Source organism: Chinchilla lanigera, unplaced genomic scaffold, assembly GCF_000276665.1.
Source record: "Chinchilla lanigera isolate Chin_1 unplaced genomic scaffold, ChiLan1.0 scaffold00001, whole genome shotgun sequence".
In the NCBI taxonomy this organism is placed as follows: Eukaryota; Metazoa; Chordata; class Mammalia; order Rodentia; family Chinchillidae; genus Chinchilla; species Chinchilla lanigera.
In genome coordinates this window covers 7758344-7779040 of record NW_004955402.1, presented here as the reverse complement: position 1 = coordinate 7779040, position 20697 = coordinate 7758344, and the positions used below count along the sequence as shown (strand labels likewise).

At 41.7% G+C, this 20697-nt stretch overlaps 1 protein-coding gene and 1 pseudogene across 3 annotated transcripts in view; one reads left to right on the top strand and one right to left on the bottom strand.

Annotated features, from left to right (window-relative positions):
* The first annotated feature begins 1687 nt into the window (after window positions 1-1687).
* On the top strand, window positions 1688-1975 carry LOC102019549 (annotated as a pseudogene).
* A 14309-nt stretch (window positions 1976-16284) lies between these two features.
* Mettl4 (methyltransferase like 4) overlaps window positions 16285-20697 on the bottom strand; it is a 29537-nt gene continuing 25124 nt past the window's right edge. For all 3 annotated transcript variants that reach the window (XM_005372662.2, XM_013519158.1, XM_005372663.2), the window contains one exon: window positions 16285-17669. In XM_005372662.2, coding sequence (XP_005372719.1) covers window positions 17524-17669 — 146 coding nt within the window. In that variant the 3' untranslated portion in view covers window positions 16285-17523. The remainder of the gene's footprint in view (window positions 17670-20697) is intronic.

Below are 20697 nucleotides of genomic sequence, written 5' to 3'. Positions count from 1 at the left end.
TGGGGATTTAGCTCAGCGGCAAAGCGCCTGCCTGGCAAGTGCAAGGTCGTGAGTTTGGTTCCCGGTACCGGAGGAAAAAAAAAAAAAAAAAAGAAACATTCACCATATATTTTATCACACTTTGTAAAGAAGAGACACTCATGAAAGAGGACTTGCAGAACTGCTCCAGAAAGTGGAAAGAATGATGGCATTTTTCGATCAGCCTTGTACATAAAGGTATCAGCCATGATTACTAAATATAAGTGCTCTTAACAGGACACAAGTACATCATTTGTTTTCGTGCTGGTTAGGTAGTCCATCTCTGGGAAAAGGCACAAAGACCATAATTGCATTTAAGCCCAGCAAGTCATGATCACAATCTGGTCATCCCATTTACTTCTTTCAGAAAGAAAAATGTGCCAGGCATGGTGGTTACCTGTCTGTAATGTCAGCACCTGGAAGCAGAGGCAAGAGAAACCCCATGCGTTTGAGGCCAGCCTGGATTATATAGTGAGACTGTCTCAAAAAACAAAAAACAAATAAAAAAGAGAGTGCGAGGGAGAAAGGAAAATTTACCTCATGGGTGATGAGCGCCAGGTTCCAAGGAGGGGACTGTCCCAAGGGCCTCCCCATCTGCGTCAGATCCTGTTTGTCGCAGCTGCTACCTCACATCTTGAATGAGCCTGACTCCTACCAACAGCCAACTTACAGGTGACCGATTATGCTGATTACTATATCCGACTGCAAAGAGCTCAGATTTTGAACTCTGGAATCCTTCACTCCGATGGGCACCCTATTAATCTGGAGACCCTGTGCATGTAGAAAGTGCATGGGGCACAGCGGCAAAAGCAACAGCGAAGAGCAGGTGGGAGAGCAGGAGGTGGCAGGCACAGAGGTGGGCTAGAGCGGCCACGCTGCGAAGGGCACAGGCCGGAAGGGACTGGTGTTTCAGGGGTGTGGAAGGTGACAAGTCTGAGGGGCACAGTGAGACTGATCAGTCACAGTTCTGAGTAGAACAAGTCACAGCTCTGAGACAGAGGGAAGAGTGCAGTGTGGCCTTTGTCACTGCAGCCCGTGCAGGAGTCTCCACCCTGCAGAGGAACCAGCGGGGCTCTGAGTAGAATATTAGTGTAAAAACATTGCATGTGCAGCACAAAATACCTGCTAGGGAGCTGGCTGCCAGGTGAGGGTGAGGCCCGTATACAAGGAGGAGTCCACATTCTATTGACTTCTTAAGAAAGCTGAGAAAATGCCCGCGCAAGGCACCGGTACCTGGGCTTGTCCTTAACGTGCGTGACGCCTGCTTATCTCTATACACAAGGATTCAACTGCCATGCGTCCACTCTATTCTCCACCCTTGGGCGGCCATAAATGGTAAGCCCAGAAAGCCAAGCACTGTGTCTGCGCTATGTCCGCCTTGACCCACACCCTATCCCCAGTGCATAGCACAGCGCCTCATACGTACAGAGAGTAAGAAATACTTGTCGAACTACTGCAGAATTATTGTCGGCCCTAGTGCCAAGCACCTCATCATCATATTCCCCATGTGACCACAATGTACAGAAAAGAAAAGGCCTACAAAATAGCCTCAGGTCGCCCTCGGCCAGCGCTGCTGCCTCCTGCTGCTACTCCTGGTGCTGCTTGTGCTCGTTCCGTGCGGACCTGGTACCTCTTCTGTGCAGCGGCAGCTAAGAAGACTCGGCTCGCTATGGCTGACGAAAAGCCCAAGGAAGGAGTCAAGACTGAGAACAACGATCATATTAATTTGAAGGTGGCGGGGCACGATGGTTCTGTGGTGCAGTTTAAGATTAAGAGGCACACACCACTTAGCGAACTAATGAAAGCCTACTGTGAATGACAGGGTCTGTCAGCGAGGCAGATCAGATTCCGATTTGATGGACAGCCAATCAATGAAATAGACACACCTGCACAGTTGGAAATGGAGGATGAAGATACAACTGACGTGTTCCAGCGGCAGACAGGAGGTGTCTGCTAAAAAGGGAACCTGCAACGACCCTACTCCAGAACTCTGTTCTTACAGACCAGGAATACATTCGCAGTTAGAAAACATCCTGACTACTACAGTGTAGTTTTCTCTGTTCTTTCATTTACCCCTTCCCCATCCCTTTATTGTACATAAAGTATCTGGTGTATGTGCACAAGCATGTTGCTTTTTTTTTTTTAACTAAATGGCCAACAATATGTTTTGATTGACATCAAATGGAGATGGGATGGGGAATTACTGGTCCTGTGAAAATAATCCCCTTTCTCCCTTAGTGGCATGCTCATCAGCTCTTACCTTTATATTCCAGTAAGCTATTTTGCTCTCACTGTTTTAACAGAAAAGACAACAACATGAAAATCCTTGCATACCTTGTTTGATTGGAGAATTTTAATGTTTTTCATTTATCATTGTAAAACCAAGGACAATTTTATAACTATTTTGTAGGTAGCTGTTACATGTAAGGCAATCTGCCTCTAAGTAGGAGTACATTATTCTTAAAAAAAAAAAAAAAAAACCCTAGGTAGCTTTCTCTTGAGGTCAAGTGTCTTGTTGTTTAAATAAACTTCTTGTTTAAAAAAAAAAATAGCCTCAGTTCATTTTTTTAGTCCTTTTTCTTCAATATATGCAAAACAATTGTGTCACAGACTCAGGACCTAAAGCGAACTCAAACAGCTGAAATCGCAAATGGAATACTAGGGATGTTATAAAAATAAAGTCCCCACAGGTCTCAGTGAGGTGAGGAAAAGCTCCACATGTTCATTCATGCCCGAGAGCATGACGCTCCTACCATGTAGGGCACTCTGCTATATCTAGGCAGGGACATGGGGGGTTGTATATATGAATAATAGCAGTTGTATAATCTTAGTATAAAGAAATGTCTTGGCATTTATAGAAGAAAGCTTTGGCTGGGGATATAGCTCAGCAGTACAGTGCCTGCAGGGCAAGCGAGAGGTCCTGAGTTCAATTCCCAGCATGGGAAAAAAAAAAAAAAAGAATCCTAGAAGAAAGCTTTGTAACATGTTGATTCCCACAGATACCCTTGCACTAAGGTGTGGAACACTGGAAAAACATGACATAAAAACTTGAAAGGTGGCATAAGCTATTCAGGAAGATTCTAGAATAACTGGCATAATGGCAATTTTCACCAAGGCAGCCCAGTTAGCAAATGCTTGTGAATAACCTTAAACAAGAAGGGTCAGATTCTAGCTCCTAAATATTTCAGAAAATAATTATTTCTTTTTGTTTTGTTCTGTTCTGTTTTATCTTTTAGCCCAGATCTCACAATGTTTCCTGGGTTGGTCTTAACTCCTGAACTCAGGCAATCTTCCCACCTCAGCGTCTGGAGTGGCTAGAATTATAGGCCTGGGCCATCACACCCAGCTTGACAATAATTATTTCTATGTAGAAAAAATTAACTAAATGCTTTCTTATTATTATAAATTCTATCACTTTCCCTGGAAATTATACTCATAACCGAGCTGATGTTATAGAGAGGCTTATGCCATTCCCTTTCTCCCATTAATAAGTATGTACTTAAAAAAGGCTATTTTCCCCCTGAGGAAGGCATGAGTGTCCACTCTCAGGAGCCTGCCCATTTTAACGACCTTCTAGTCTTTCTACGCCACTGTTAGAGCTCGCTCTCAGGAAAGCTGTGAGGATGATCGCCATCGTCTATCTTCCTATTTCAGCAGCCCTGAATCCTGTTCATCCCCTTCTTCTGGAAAACTTTTTCTTCCATTTGGGGAGAAAGGAGAACAGGGTTTGAGTCTTCACTGCAACCGTAGGTAAGAAAGTAGACAAGTCACTTAACCTCCTGGGCCTTGTTAGGAAAAGAGTAACAGCGTCTGCCTCGTAGAGTTAGAGGATAAAGTAAGACACAGTAGGCTACAGGCCTTTGTCAGTGGCAAAGTTTTACAGACATTGTAAAATGTGCTTTACAACTAAAATTTTCAATCCCTGCATCAAAGACCTCCCTTCCTTCTCTTAACCTTCAACTGCAATGCACACTTCCCCACTCCACGTCTAGCATGGATTTACTGAGTTCCTGTTATGGGAAGCACTGTACTAGGAGCTAGCAGTGCCGAAGCAGAGAGTCAGGGAGAAAGCTGTGAAGTGCATGAGCTCAGCTGTCCTATTGTACATTACAGAGTAGAGCAACCTTGAGACATGTTGTATACTAGCATAATCAGAATGCTTGACATTCTTTTCGCCTAACATTTTCCCTCATTTTTTTCTTTATGTCCTTTTACTTACTAAATTTCAAAAATTCCAAGAGAGCAAACATATAATTTCTTTAATTAAAAGGTTTCCAGAGTACTGAACTTGTGATAAAACGCTGTGTCCTCAGAGACAATTAAAGTCACGCTGTGATGTAATAATGTGTTATGTTTCTTAGCCTCCAGTGGGCAAGGTACAGAAACAAGGCTCGGGTTCCTCCATTTAATGCCTAAGCCCGTCGCGGATTCATAGGACATGTTTCCCATAAGGTCTTCTCTACTGCGGTAGACGGGACAGACTGTGTGTACACGCAAAGACCATTGTTCCTAGGCGGGAGTTAAACTCTGCATGCCTCCTCTGGACCCACCTTCATGCCTGCTCAGGGGTCATCCCAAGTGAAAGGGGAGGCAGCCCTGAGCCCTTCTTACCGGTCAGATTGGAGAGAAGGAAAGAGAGGGTGATAGAAAGAAAGGGAAGGAACAGGAGTGGGAGAGAGGAGGGATGTACTATTGATGACTGCCCCTCAAAACATCGTGTTATAAAAAGCACGTTTAACCTTTCTGGACTTCCTGTGGAAACTTCCCCCCTTAGGTCAAGTTCCACCCTACAGTCTGGTTGCATCTGCAGAGTACATTCCTTTGTTCCGGGAGCGAGGGAGTGGTAAGCATAGTTCCTTGAGCTCTGCGAAATCTGGGCAAAGTCAGTACAGTGCCCATCTAACCACTTCATGTGTCTTTTATAAAACTCATGTTTGAATTTATCAAAATGAGAAAACACTTAGGAGGCTGAAGTGCCTATGTTGTTCAAGTTTGCATGCAAAAAGTATCTGGACTCGCTCAGATTTGCTATGTTCACGAAGATGCTTTAGATCCGTGCTCGGTGAGCTAAGAGGATACAGAGTGCTCCCTGCTGGATGCCCTGAGTATCTTTTGAACCTAATTTTAATGAGTTGAATTGGGTTTTTTAAGTTGACCTTTGGAGAATAGTTATCAGCATGGGCTGGGAGTGCAGCTCGGTGGTAGAACACCTGCCTTTCTTGTGCAAGGCCCTGTGTTTAATCCCAACAGAAGAATGTGAAGAGATGAAGAAGAGATGAAGAAAATGGCACTTGGAATCCTACTGAAACAATCACAATAGCCAAGTGTGGTGGCACACAGCCGTAACCCCAGCATTTGGGAGGCCGAGGCAGGAGGATCGCTACAGGATCAAGGCCAGCCTGGGCTACACAGTGAGTTCAAGACCAGCCTGAACTATATAGTGAGAACCTATCTCACAAGACCAAAATAATAATAATAATAATAATAATAATATAATCACAATTAAAAATAAGAAATACAACTAGCAGCTACAGAAGTTATTAATCATTTCCCTATCTTTGTCCTTCAAACCTTCCACCAACACTAGAAAGATGGTCCAACAGAGAGATTCTTATAGGTAGAAATGAGATTTGTAGGTCACCCTTCGATCTCCAAAACCCTGTTCCTTTTTTTACCTCTCTTCCATGGCGCCCTATTCTCTGAAGAATCAGGAACTGACCTGCTGCTACTTGTTAGCCAGAGATATGTTTGTTTTATTTTCAGGTCATGACTATGTTTCCAACAAGTTCCAGACTGGGTGGCTGATCTGATAAGTAGGTCTCAGACACAGGCACATCTCGAGCCAATGCAAAAGGGAAGAAAGGAGAAACAGTGAAATCAGCGTCAGGTATGAAGCATGTTTCCCTAAGCAACACCAAGGTCATGGCCGTAGAAACTTAATCATAAATTAAGTAATAAAAAAGGAGGACTGACAATTCTCTCTTCTCCTTCCCCTGCTGAGCTCACCACAGGACCTGCCCCAGCCCTCTACCATCTGCCCAGCAATGACCACCTCCATCTCCCCCTGACTGCCACCTGCCCGGCATCCCAAGGTTATCCATGAACTCTATAGGTACAAGCCATATCTTTCCTAAGCCCCTCTGTAGTGGATTGATAAGTGGTGGTCAACTTATAACTCCCAGCTGAACTGAGTAAGCATGGTGCCGGGTGTGGGAGCCCCACCTGGGGATTCTTGCCAGCAGCATAAGAGGCAGAACTGGAGAAGGAGGAGGAGGCTGTTGGGAGCAGAGAAAGGCTGTTGGAGCTGGTGGAAGCTCTAAGGAGCTGTTGGTTCTGTTGGAGGAGCTCATTGTGCTGGCTTTCCTGATGAACTTAGCTGTTTTCATCCTCCAAGGAGCTCAGGACCTTATTGGCACTGAGAATAGCTTAGGTTCACTTTGGGGGAGCTCTGGTCCTCACTTTGAGCATCCCTTCTTGGCTCCGGAGGGAAAGAGGTGCACAGCTCAGTCTCCTGAACAAGCTTGCTCATTGGCTTTTCTGATGGGAACTCAGCTGTCTTCACCACTGGAGGAGCTCAGGACCTCACTGCTGCTGAGGATGGCTGTGGTATCCTTTTCAGGGAGCTCTGGTTCTTTGTGCATTGCTTCCTGGCCCAGTACAGATCCCTCAGCCTGCTAGCACAGATCCTTCATCCCGCTGGCACAGACTTCCTAGATTCCACCACTGACCTTTGGGCCTTTGCAGTACACATCCATGAAACAGGTCTGCATGAGATACTGTTATGGGCTCTGGGCCTCCAGGCAGACTCGGGGGAGGCATTGTTATGAGCTCTAGGTCTTCAGCTGGACTCGTGTGGGACATTTCCGTAGGATACAGGCCCTCAGCTGGATTCCTTGGTCTTAGTATGTGGACAGATTTCCTGCAATCTTTTGTATATCATTCTTTGGGTGACTATTATAAATAATCTATAAACTATGTGTCCTGTATTGTATTGTCTCCCCTTGCAAAAATATACCCCAAACCAACACTCTGTCCATATGTCCTATAAACTTGATTACCTTTAGGCCTAATTTCAGCTGCAGGGACTCTAGAAATACATAATTCTTGAGGATAAAAGCAATTATGACCTGTCTATTCTAAATAAAAACATAATTAAATTATAAAGTTACACAAAGACTGCAGCCAGACTGCCTGCTCTCACACCTCCTAGACAAAGGACGGGAACAAGCCATGCCACCTCTTTTGACTTCAAGACTCTTCATCTGCCAAATAAAGGGCAGTTAGACCATATTAGCTCCGTGTTTTTCTCACTTCCAAAATAATACAAACGTAGTGACATATACAACATTAAGAAAGTTTATATTTCAGGAACATTATAAACTCATAAATTACAAAAACACAGAAATGAATTACACTCAGTCACTCTCGTTCTATTATGTGTTCTGGGAGTCCATCCCTAGCCAGGAACGGGCTGCATAAGAAAATCGATGACAAGTGGAGAAAGATAAGGAGCCCGACTGTACTTGTAGAGGTCACGTGGGTCATGTTACTATCATTCCAATTACTTGTTCCTTCCGCAGAGGACCACGTGACCGGTGTGCCCCGAAGGCAGAATTCCTCCCCTCCCACTGACACTGGGCTTGGCCACACGGCTTCTTTAGCCAGTAGCACACATACAAATATGACATGGTCCATATCCAAGTGGAAACGCTGAATCCAACAGAGAGTTAGTCGGGCCTGTTTCCCCTGTGCCAGCTGCCAGGGACGGCCATGTCCTATTAGGGGTTGTTCCTCCAGCCCGAGAGCCAATGGGAAGACATTTATGCACAAATCTGACCTGTGATCTGAACCATGACAGCCAAGGTGCAGCTACACACAGGTAAAGTGAGTGAGAAATAAATCTTGTTCATGTACACTGCTGAGAGTGAAGGGGTTTACTGTTACATGACCAACCCAGCAAACACCATCGAATGTAGCTCACAAAATACGGCATGTGAAAATGTGCTCGCCCCGTTCATATCGGCCAGCACACTGGGATCAGCAATTAATTCATTTGCACCTTCCCGTAATTCTCTATCTCCTTTTATCATCTTAGGAAACCCTTTACAGTATGGTACTTCTACCCAAACTCTTTTATTCAGCTGTAGCCCTCTGGCTTTGGACCCATTTTTCTGTTTGTTCTTTCTAATAAACCTTACAAGAGCGATTTATATTCACTCCTCCCACACACGTTCTCTCCCTGTATCTCTTTAATTCACGCCAGTTGGGTTTTTATCTCACTACTCCGCTCAAGTCACTCGTCAGAGTGACCAGTAGCCTTTCTCTTGCTGATCCTTCGGGCACGCATCTTATCCAAGCATAGGCAGCACTGACTGAGCTAAGAGCTCCTCTTTAAGCTTTTTCTATTTTTTCTCAGTACTGAGGATTGAACCCAGGGCCTCATGCATGCTAGGCAAGAGCTTTATCCCTGAGCTACATCTGCATTCCCATCCCTTTTTTTTATTTTATGACAGGGTTTCTCTCAACTGCCAGTCTAACCTCAAACTGGCAACTCTCCTGCCTCAGCTTCACAAGTAGCTGGGATTACAGATGTGCACCATCACACCCAGCTAAAACATTTTCCTTACTCAGCTTCAGAAATTTCTCTCATTCCTTTCCCATACCCTTCCCTCTCCACCTCCTCTTTCCACCTTACCTTCCTATCCCAGTGTGGAAGAACTGAAAAAGCAGAGTGCGGGGGTGGGGAGGGGACTGTGAAGAATTTTAGCAGGATTCTTGCTGGTGTCCCAGGTTGTGGGGTGCGCTTCAGAGAGTGACAGGAGCTATGTGGCCGCAAGCTCTCAGCATCCTAACAGTGCCCAAGAAACAGGAGCGCTGGGGTGGGCAGAGACTTCTAGCACAATGGTACCTGGATAATTATCCCCATTGATCTATAGATTCAGTTTATTTCCAAGTAGACTTTCTCTTTTTCTTTTAGTCTTTTTGAGGCAGGGTCTCTCTATGCAGTTCAGGCTGGCCTTGAGCTCACGTTGTAGCTCAGGCTGGTCTTGAACTCACAATGATCCTCCTGCCTCAGCCTCCGGAGAGCTGGAATTACGGGCATCCGCCACCACGCCCAGAAAGGCTTTTTCATACAAAGTGACAATATGATTCTAAAATTTATGAGAAGTTCAAAGTACCCAGAATTGTCCAAATAACTCAGAAAAAAATAAAGTTTGTGGACTGATGCAATCTGATTCAAAACCTTTAAAACTACAGTAACCAGGACTGTGGAACTGGCATAAATAAAGACATACACAGTTCAGTGGAACAAACTGAGTGCACAAATAGAAATGTTTATTTTGTCTATTTTTTGGGCCAAGACAAGGCAATACTGGAAAATATTTATCAACCATTACTGTTGCTATCAACTGGTTGACATTTGAGAAAAAATAAACCTTGACCTTTACCTCACACCATACACAACAATACTTCTATATGCATCATAGAGCAAACTTCAGAATTAAACTATAAAAGTTTTCACAGAAAACAACAGAAAATCATAATGAACTTGGGTTTGGTAAAGATTTCTTAAAAGAGGATAGAAGAATTATCAACTATAAAAGAAAAACACAAATTGGATTTCATTAGTTGCATTTTTATTTTAAAATTTTCTCAAGGCATTATTGCACAAACTAAAGGAAATAGATGGATTCCTCAAAAAACACAAGTTACCAAAACCTACCAAGATGAAATAGAAAATTCAGATAATTCTATAGTCATTAAATTGAATTTTTCATTTGAGAGTTCCTAAAACTCTCCAGGCCCAGATAATTCCATTAGCAAATGCCCCAGTTTGAGATATCTCTTCAAGAAAATGAAAGAGGGAACATTTTCCAGCTTGTAATGTAAGGCCAGCATTACCCTGATACCAAAACGAGGCAGATAGTACCAAAAATAACTAAGAAACAAGAAGCTAATAGATTTCATAAACTTAGACATAAAAAGGCTCAACAGGATATTAGCAAATCAAAGAATATGTTAAAAAGGGGAGATTCTAGGTGTGGTGGCACACCCCTGTAATCCCAGCACTTGGCAGGCAGAGGCAGGAGGATCACTGAGAGTTCCAGACCAGCCTGGGCTACAAAGTGAGCTCAAGGCCAGCCTGAACTGCATAGCAAGACCCTTTCTCAAAAAGACAAAAAATAAAATAAAATAAAAATTAAAAGGGGAGATAATCCAGGCAGACTCAAGCTAATCTCAAAACTCCAGAGAATTTTCTCCAAAAGGGGGAATAAAGGGCTGTCAGGGTCAAAGGATGAGGACTCAATGAAAGTGGAGGGCCATGTGCAAGGACGGGAGAGCCTCCAGGAGCCAGGCTCCTCGCCCACAGCCACAAGGAAATGGGTACTCGGGTCCCACAACCCCTCAGGAGTGAACCCTGCGAGTGACCTCAGTTTGAAGAGAGATTTGTCCCCAGAGCCTCCAGAGATCAGCCCAGCCAGCACCTTGCTTTTGGCCTTGTGAGATCCAAAGCGTTTAAGCGTGCTGCACTGCATGAAATTCTGACCTAAACAACTGCGCAAATAACGGGCACTATTTAATGAAACCATGGAGAGTGTGGTAATCTGTTATATAGGCAACGGAAAACTACTACAATCAAATACTACTCACCAACAAAAAGCACACATCATTGATAACACAAGATGGGAGAATCTCAAATTATGGGAGAAAAAAAGTGTGTGTGTTCAGCAGGTAAAATTCTAGAAGATGCACACAGTTCTAGAGTACAGAAGGCAGATTGGTGTGACTGCCTGGGGAAGGAATCAGGAAGGCATTTGGGAAGAGATGAATTATAAGGAGTCAGGAAAAAATTTGGGGTGGTGATAAATATTACCTTTTTGGGTATACCCATAATATACTTGAAATATGTATCATTTATTTAAAAAGTGGAGAGTGCAGAGAAAGACCCTTTTTTTTTTAAGAGCAAAATATATTTATTGAGGGAAAGAAAGCTTCTGTCCAAGAGAGGGACAGAAGGGAGGCCCCGAGTGGGTTGCCCCCGAAAGAAGCGTTCTTAAATCCTCAGTTAACTCCTAGTTCTGTTAAACTGACAAAATAAATTACGTGCCTTAATATCTTCTAAATTTCTAGGAAAGTAATATTTTAAAGATTATAATCTAGAGAACAAAATTACTCCCTTGTAACTCTTCTGAACCAGCACATTTTAGTTGCTTGTTTCTGGTAACTACATTATGGCCGCCACCACCTAGAGTTAGGAAAGAAACCCAAATTTTAATGAGGTCACAGCTTCTGCTCTCCACGGCTCATACCCTTAGTGATCTCTAAAAGATCTGCTTCCCTACACGTCTGCATGGCTGCCCACCTGCTCCTCAGCACTTCATGTCTGACTGCACTCTTGGCTTGCTACGCTCTACTAATTCCTTACAGGAGGCCCGTCTAGTCCATTAAACCCAAAGGTACTCAAAGGCCAAGAATCGGTTCATTCATTCACTAAATATTGGCAGTTTGATGCTGGTATGAGAAGAGAAAAAACTATTTTCCCCCTATCTTTCCAAGCTCTTGGCTAGGGCTCCTGAAAAAAAAAAAAAAAAAAAAAAAACAGACAGACTAGTAAGAGAAAAACAAACATAAGTACACCTCACATATGCATGGGAGATCTCCAGGGAGTAACTGATTCCCAGACAGGTGGCTTTGAACTCAGGCTTATACAGCAATCTCAACAAAGAATAAAAAAAAATTGCAGAGAAGTGATGACAAAAGAAAAGGACCTTGAATCTCACAGCAGTTAAATTGTGATTAGGCAAACACATGGGAAACCAATGGTAGAAAAAGGTTAGTGAGTAACGTCTATTATATAAATTTCTCTGACAAATGAGGATTTATGGTCTCAGATCCGTGACTCACTTCTGTCCTTATTTGTAGAGAAGGAGGGACTTTTTTTTGTACATTTGTCTTGATTTTAGACAACCAGAGGAAAGGCAGGGAGCTTTTCTTGTTTCTCCTTCTCAATTGCTTCAGCTCAAAATAATGTTCATGCAAAGGCGGATGCTGGAGTGGCCATTCTGCTTCCCTGCACAGGTAGAAGAAACAAACAGATCTTACATGGACACGTTGAAACCTTTGTCCAACAAGAACCCTGCACCTCTGTGAGATGCTGTTGAGTAAGTTCTTCCTGCTTTAGTTCACCTACAGCATTAGAATGATCCAGAAGGATTCATGGATACCTGCTGGGCTATTTCTTACCTTATAGTTGGTCCAAATGAATGCACTGAAACAGTGGTAAAAGCAGGAGTCTGCTGCAATTTGTGAAGTTTCTGGAAGCTTCTGAATTTATGACTCCCATGAACCATATAGACTACTGAGCCACAGGGAACAGATGAACAGATAGAGGTCGTGACAGACACAGAAACACTTGCTGTCTTTTCCAGCCTAACTACCCCAAAACTAGTGTTCAGAAGGAAGTCACATGAGCAACGCCAAACACCTCACCTAGCTGTCAGGACCACATACAAGATGTCAATCATGGCGCGAGGTTGTGAGTTTGATTCCCAGTACCAGAAAAAAAAAAGATGTCAATCATGGATTTGTCCCATTCCTCACTGGTGTTTCTCAAAGACAGACTTTAAGACACAAAAGAAAACAGTATGGTTGTGATCAAATATACAAGTGGTGGAAAAGCTGAACAGTTAATAACCTTGTTTATTGCAGCATAATAAAACAGGTTCTAGCCTGGGCAACTTAGCAAGACTCCACCTCAAAGTTTATAAATAAATAAATAAACCACAGGCAAAAGATACAGCTCAGTGATAGGAGAATTGTCTAACACACGTGAGGCTCTGGGTTGGATCCTCAGTACCAAAATAATTATCACCTAATTAATTTAAAATTATAAATAAATTTAAAAAGAAAACCAATGTCTTCATACAGCTGAATACATAAGAATTCTCTCAAATGTCTGGGGTAGTATGCCTGAAAATATAAGATTTGGGAGCTGAGAATTTTCTGTAATGAGAAGTATGAGTCAACGAATTTGATAACTAAACAGGACAGGAAGGCGGCAGCTGAGCCAGTCCCAAAGCCACATACAGTCTCTGCTCTGTGTTTAGTTTTCAGGTAGGAGCACCATGGGAACAAAGGAAGATTTTATAGATTCCTCATGTATGAAACCAGGTACAGGTTAGGAAATCTCATCCTAAGAAATACATTAAGAAAAAAAACAAAACAGAAAAACCACAGGCAAAGGGATGGAGCCAACATTTAACTTTTAATGAGCTCCCTGAATTAAGACTTCAGAGTATAATTAAGAAACTTCTTGACATGACATTTAAAAAGTACTCAAGGGATCCTCACATTTATTGTTTAAAACATTCCACGTACAGTTCTATGTGCCTTATATATATGAACTCATTTCATCCTCTTAACAACTGTATGAGGTAGTACCATTGTTTGTATCTATGGATGGAGATACTCAGGCCTAGAGACCCAACTCACCTGCCCAAGGTCAAAAGCCAGCTGCGGTTCAAACCTAGCCAGGTTGACTTTAGACTGCACAGGCTACTATGAAGTAATGGCCTTGTACACAAAAAGACTGTGTACCAGAAAAATTAAAAAAAACTAAGGCAAACTTGCACCAGAGTATCTGCTTCAGAGGAAGAAAAAGAGGCAGGACAAGGGCCAGGAATGCCCAGGAAATGATGTGATGTTAGCACCACACATCATTTCAGAATCTCCTGGATGATATTCACAACTTGGCCGCGCGGAAGCAAAATAGCTGTGAGGATTGTTTTAATGCGGGTTGCCCAGAACATCAGCTGTGATTCCATGGCCAAGCTCTAGAGCCAGCGTGGACAAACTACAGCGCAGCGATTTCTTAGCAGACGATATCAGTCAGCTGTTCATCTGTCCCGCCTCCTACACAGAAGACAGTGTGGTCTTGCTGTCTGAGAAACATGCATAATAATCCTAGTTTCATTACTTAACCAGGTGCTTACAGACGAGGACCCAAAAACACACATAAGAGGAAAGAGAGCCTCTTTAACAAATGGTGCTGGGGGGCTGGGGATTTAGCTCAGCGACACAGCGCCTGCCTGGCAAGCGCAAGGTCGTGAGTTCAATTTGTAGTACCAGGAAAAAAAAAATGGTGCTGGGAAAACTGGCAATCCACATGCAGAAGACTGAATCTAGCTAGACCCGTGTCTCTCACCATGTACTAAACCAAAGTCAAAATGAGTCAAAGATCTAAATGTTAAAACACACTTCATTTGCTGGAAAATAAAATAGGTAAAACTCTTAAAGACATAGGTAAAGGCAAGGACTTCCTAAACAGAATCCCGAATGCACAACAAATAGTACCAAGAATCAACAAATAGGATTGTATTAAATTAAAAAGCTTCTGCACACCAAAGGAAACCACTAACAGAGAAAAGACAACCTCCAGACTGAGATATTTAGAGAACTCAAAAAGATTAGATTCTCCCCTAAAATAAAAGATGCGATCAAAATATGGGTCACTGAAATGAACAGACACTTCTCAGAAGAAACACAAACGGCCAATAAATACAGGAATGTTCAACATCTCTGGCCATTAGAAAAATGCAAATTAAAACAACACTGAGATTTTTATCTTACACCAGAAAGAATAGCTATTGTCAAAAAACCAAATAATAACAAATGCTGGTGAGGCGTGTGGGGAAAAAGGAACACTTCCACATTGTTAGTGGGAATGTAAACTACTACAGCTACTATGGAAATCAGTGTGGAGATTCCTGGAAAAACTAAAAACAGAAATTCCATTTGACCCAGCTATTCCCCTTCCGGGTATCTTCCCAACAGAAGTAAAGATGATCACATTGCAGTTATCCACGCACCCCCAAGCTAAGGCAGCACAACTCATAACACCCAAGTCTTGGAAGCAGCCTAGGTCACCAACAGATGCATGGATTAAAAAAAAGTGGTCCTTATACACGACGAGCACCACCGTGCCATAAAGGGCAAACCCGAGTCATCCGTAAGGAAATGGAGGCATCTTGAGATGACAGTGTTAAGTGACATAAATCAGACACACCAGCTTAAATACTGCCATTATAGGAGAAACCCAAAATATAAATAAAGACCAAGGTAAAAGAGCAAAACAGGGCACCAGGAGGTGGGGCTTTCGCATCAATGAAGGGAGCAAGAGATGAGAAGCGCAGGGTAAACTCTCGAAGGTGAAGGGGCTGGAGAGGAATGGAGATGCTGTTCTGTCCATGCACCAACTCCCACCCCACGGAGAATGCGATCATTACGCGCTACAAACATGGACTGAAAATAAAAACAGAAAAACAAATGCAGGAGTATCCCTTAGGGCTGTGTAAAGACTAAATGCAGCAAATATGTAAAAAGTATAGCGCAGAGTAATGTATACTATTTAACAAATGTTACTTCCATCTCTTTACATGAGTAGCACACATCTTCCCCCCTCCCCCGCCCATACCAGGAATCCAACTCACAACCTTGTGCTTGCCAGGCAGGTGCTGTGCCGCTGAGCTAAATCCCCAGCCCCAGTATCATACATCTTAAAAGACCTTAAACCCATAAAAGGAATATGATAGTGAGAAAACCTGAAAAATTCTTACATGTAACAATAAAAAGCTCTAAATGAAAATACCTTGCAGTATGGAGTTTTTCAGATGCTTGGCTAAAACTCAGTGTAGTGCTGTCAAAGTTCACATTTTGTTCTCAAACACTTTAGAGATCCATCTTTTATTCAAAAAACAGCTTAGTAATTCAACAGGCGTTACAAACAAGACTCAGAGGTTGTACCACTGAGGACCGGCATGGAGACTGAAATCCCTGCCACTTGAATACCAGGGCCATTAATAAATTTTTTTTCTCGGGGCTAGGGATTTAGCTCAGTGGCAAAAGCGCCTGCCTGGCAAGCGCAAGGTCACGAGTTCGGTTCCCGGTACCGGAGAAAAAGCAAAAAAAAAAAAAAATTTTTTTTCTCTTTCACAACCAATATTCATGATGCAAAAATGAAAACTCCAAAAGCTTGGTAGAGATAAAGTGTTTCCACAAACTATATAAAATCTTGAAATACCTCAAGAAGATGAAAAGAATTTCAAATGAGATTGTGATGTTTGCTTCAGGTTTAGTGCACTGTTCCTTTTAAATAACAACTTAATACATCTTCATGCATGAAAAATTGTCGATCCCACTCACAGAACGAACTTCAGAAGTAACCTATTTTTCTTTGATGAAATCAGCAATAAACCAGCAAGCCTGTCAGAGTCATTTCAATCTAATATTTTATTCAGAAGATAAAATTATGTAGACCATTTGTCAACAATATACTTTTTTTATAATTACTAAGAAAAAAAAGACAAACCATTGTGTGATTCCATTTATATGAAATGTTAAACCAGCAAAACTTGCAACAGAAATTAAATCGCCATTGGTCAGGGCCCAGGAGGGAAGAGATGGACTACAAAGGGACCACGAGAGGGCTGGGAGAAATAGGCAGACTTTCTGTCTTGATTATGGTGGAAGGTCACAAACTGTCCACTGCAAAACTCACTAGACTCTATACTGCAAATTGGAGAATTGTATTATGTAAAAACTCTACCTCAACATTAAAAAAAGATTATACATAATAAATCAGCATGGTTTTCAAAGTATCCTTTCAGTCAAAACATTTCACTCAGTAGGCCCAGAGTGTAGCTCCGTGGTGGAGTGCTCGTCTGGCATGAACAAGGCCCTGGGATTCCACCCCCAGCCTCACGAAAGAAAAAATTTTTAACTCAGTAGAAAAATATTTACTTGTAGAAAATCTGTAAATAATATATAAATACTTTTTCACAATTATAAGCAGTGTTTCTAAGAACTTTTAATTTTGTTCTAGAAAAATTAGCAAAACTAAGAAGTACTTGAAAAGTAATCCTGAGTGCAATTCTCCAAAGCAGCTGCATAACCTCACTACCAGGAGGCCGTCCTTGGCAGCCACTGGGAACCTGCTCCGCAATCTCACATTACACCAGGCCCAAGTGCAAGTCATCGGGGGCCATTAAATGACAGCGTGGAGGAAGCGTCCTGTGGTCACCCGGAGACTGGCAAAAGTCCGCCACCACCACCACCTGGCGTACCTTAGACTACCAACAGCTTCTGATATTCAGGGAAGCAGAAATCTGGACTCTGACATAAAATTTTCTGGGTTTGTTTGTTTGTATCAAACAAAACACATGCATGGGCAAGATTACAACCTGTGGCCCACAGTGATGTCAGAACTTCTCAACAGCTTAACCAGACCTCCGTTCTAACTGCTTACTTGTTTAACTGCGGTCTAGAATACCGTATTGGGTATTGATACCACAGAAGTAAAGTCTGTCTCACAATTACATGAAGGCTGGTCATTTCCGATCAGTACTAGAAGCCCAGGTTCTTCTAGGGAAAAGGGAAAAGGGAAAATGAGGAAGGGTGCAGAAGCGCCACGTGCCACACAGCAAGAAGCGCGGCTTTCAGGTCACTTCAGCATCCAGACTCCAGGGCAACGAAATAATCCACATGCTGAAATTTGAGGACTTCGTTGCCCCAACTGGTCCAACCCGGCTGTAAATTTCGAGCAAACAATTCCAAACATTCCCCGCCGGGTTTGATGTAGTCTTTTAGAACCTCTGTTGAAAAAAGAGAAAAAAACACTATCAGGAAAGAAATCCATTCCTTTTTAGCACATAAGAGTAGAAGAAGAGGAACATTTTGCTTTTTAAAAGCAAGCTAATATGAAGGATTTTATCACAGGCTTTGCTGTTTATAGTCAGAAAACAATTTGAAATAAGCATCCTTGAGATGAGGAGCAATACCTTCAGAACTTTCCGCAGTCCTACTTACTGGCTTCCATCTATAAACAAGAAGTTTTTAATCACCACATAGGTGACTCTCCAGTTTCCCAATCCTACCACCATCTCCTGAGAACTTACTTCATAAATCTAATCCATGCGCAAAAAGAGAACTCCACAGAAACAACACAGAGACATTACTCTTTAAAAACAGATAAAACATGTTTCTTTGTCATATATACTCTGGTGAAAGGAAAATATAGAGATATGCAGAAAAAATAATTAACTATAGCCCCTTCAGCTATAACTTCATAGTATTAAAAACATTCCCTCATGTTCACATTCCAGATCTTTCTTTACCTAAAATTTTGCTGTATTATTTCCACAGTTAGGTAGTCCTTATTTACATACTAACAACTATTACATGGAAAATTATATTTTGTTGGGGAAAGGTATCTCACATGTATGTTGGCTAAACAGCTGACCTAATATCCTATAATCCAACTACATTAAATGAAAGAATACCACAGAGGCTTTTATAAAAACACAACTGACATGGATGACAAATACTAAGACAGCCTAACTTTGATCATATCCCTGGTTAGCTATTTTAACCACGTATCAGGAACTGAGTATAAAAATAGTAATTCAGAAAAGTACAGCACTAGAACAGCCAAAATACAGTCCGTAATTGCTACGTAAGGTTGAGTTTAGTGGAAACCTATCAAATTCCCTCTAGGAATGACAGGGCTTCCTTGGGAATTACTGGTTCAGGCAAGGTCTGGACGTCCATATAGCCCATATTTTAGGTTTCATAATGCTCTTCAATCGCCCTCACAGCAAAACACTTGCCAATTTGTCCAAAAGCAGTGGTTCTGTTTATCAAACTTCAGGAAGCCTAGAAGTTTTTATTGTTATAATCCAACTAAACTCAAATTTGGGCTCTGATAGGTTCTAGGAGTCACTGGCATGAAGGAACTCTCATCCTTTCAGAAGGACAGAAGATACAATTAAATGCTACTAAACTAGAAGGGAAAGATTTCTCCACATCTCTTCCATCCTCTTCCCATAAACTTAAAGCCTTACCAGCCTCCACTCGCCTTCACTGTGTTCTAAGGTATGGAGGGAAGACTTTCCTTTTATTCAAGTGCTCGGATTTTTGAAACAAAGACGTGAAAGGAATTTTACACGGGAGTGAGTCAGCCAGACATGCTTACTCTTCTGCACCCGTTACAACCAGTGCTAAGGGACTGGGAGAAAAAGAATCACATGTGTGATAAGAGCTTACAATCGGAGGCAGAGGGATGGCCAGGTACACAGCACCTAAACCCGTTAATCACCACCCTTTCTCAATGTCATGTATTTTACATGTTTATTTTTTTCTTCATAGTTGAAAAAAACTAAATACTACTTTTATAACATTAACATTTGTTTTATTTCAAAATGGTGAAAAAGTAAAGGCTAATTAAGCCAGGCATAGTGGTGCCCACTTGTAAAACTAGCACTCTGGGAGGCTGAGGCAGGAGATCACAAGTTTAAACTCAGCCTGGGTAACTTAGGGAGACCCTGTCTCAAAATAAAAACAGGCTGAGGATGCAGCTTAGTGCAAAGCCCCTGGGTTCAATCCCCAGTGAAAAAGAAAGAAAGAGAGGGGGTGAGGAGGGAGGGAAAGAAGACAGACAGACATACTATTCCTATCAATTTAAAGTAACCAAATAGTAAGTAAATAAAATAGCAACCTATAAATCAATACAAATGCATACATTTAACCACACATGATACACATATAGCCAGACAATTACATAACACCCGGCATTAGCAAAACATCTAACTACAGAAAGGGAACAATCGATGTGCAGCCACGGGTTCCTTTTGCTCTGGAAGAATGGAGCAGGAGAAGAGGCGAAATGGCCCAGACATCAATGCATAAAATCTTATCAGCTACATTTCATGCTTCAGCTAGAAACCGTCAGCAAATAAAGTGGAAAAGGGAATGGAAAAATCTCTAATGTAAAATAAAAGAATCCAATTTTTTATTCAAATACTTTTATTTCATAATTTTCCTATCTTAAATCCTTAAACTGAATAGCTTCAGCTAGAAACCGTCAGCAAATAAAGTGGAAAAGGGAATGGAAAAATCTCTAATGTAAAATAAAAGAATCCAATTTTTTATTCAAATACTTTTATTTCATAATTTTCCTATCTTAAATCCTTAAACTGAATATGCATTTATAACGTTAGACTGTAAACCACAGCTACTGATGCTTTATCTTTTAATCTACAGGAGGAAACTTTATAAACTGTGTTGGGTTGTATTATTTTTCTTCTATTTTGCAACAAAATTAACAAATTAAACTTTTAAAAAAATCTTGGTGTTTATAACAAGCCAAAGAAAACATTTCATTTTATGAATACTACATAAGCAGTTTGAGAACACTTACAGGTAAAAGTTCTAAGCACTATATCTGAAGCATGTATTAAACAAATCCCTAGTTACAATTTCAGGATTAAAATATGCATAGAAATCTGAAAGTTGTCCAATGGCTTTAATTTATATTACTCTAGACCTAAAATACATACAAGAATATGGACTCAAAAATGTATTGCAAATACTTCTTGTCTATCATTATTTAACCAACATATACAGTGAGTTATTCAGATTTTTTCCTCTAAAATACAATTTTGTTTTTAAATGTGCCTAATTCTAAAAATGTGTTTGTGCTGCTCTCTTCTGGGAGATGGAAGAACTGCGTGTCATCCCGAGCAGGCCATGTTCTTTCAGGGGAAGACAAATTCTTACTATTTTTAAAACTTTTGTCTTAAGGATTATCTTTAAGAGCTGGGCACGGTGAACGGGCCTGTAATC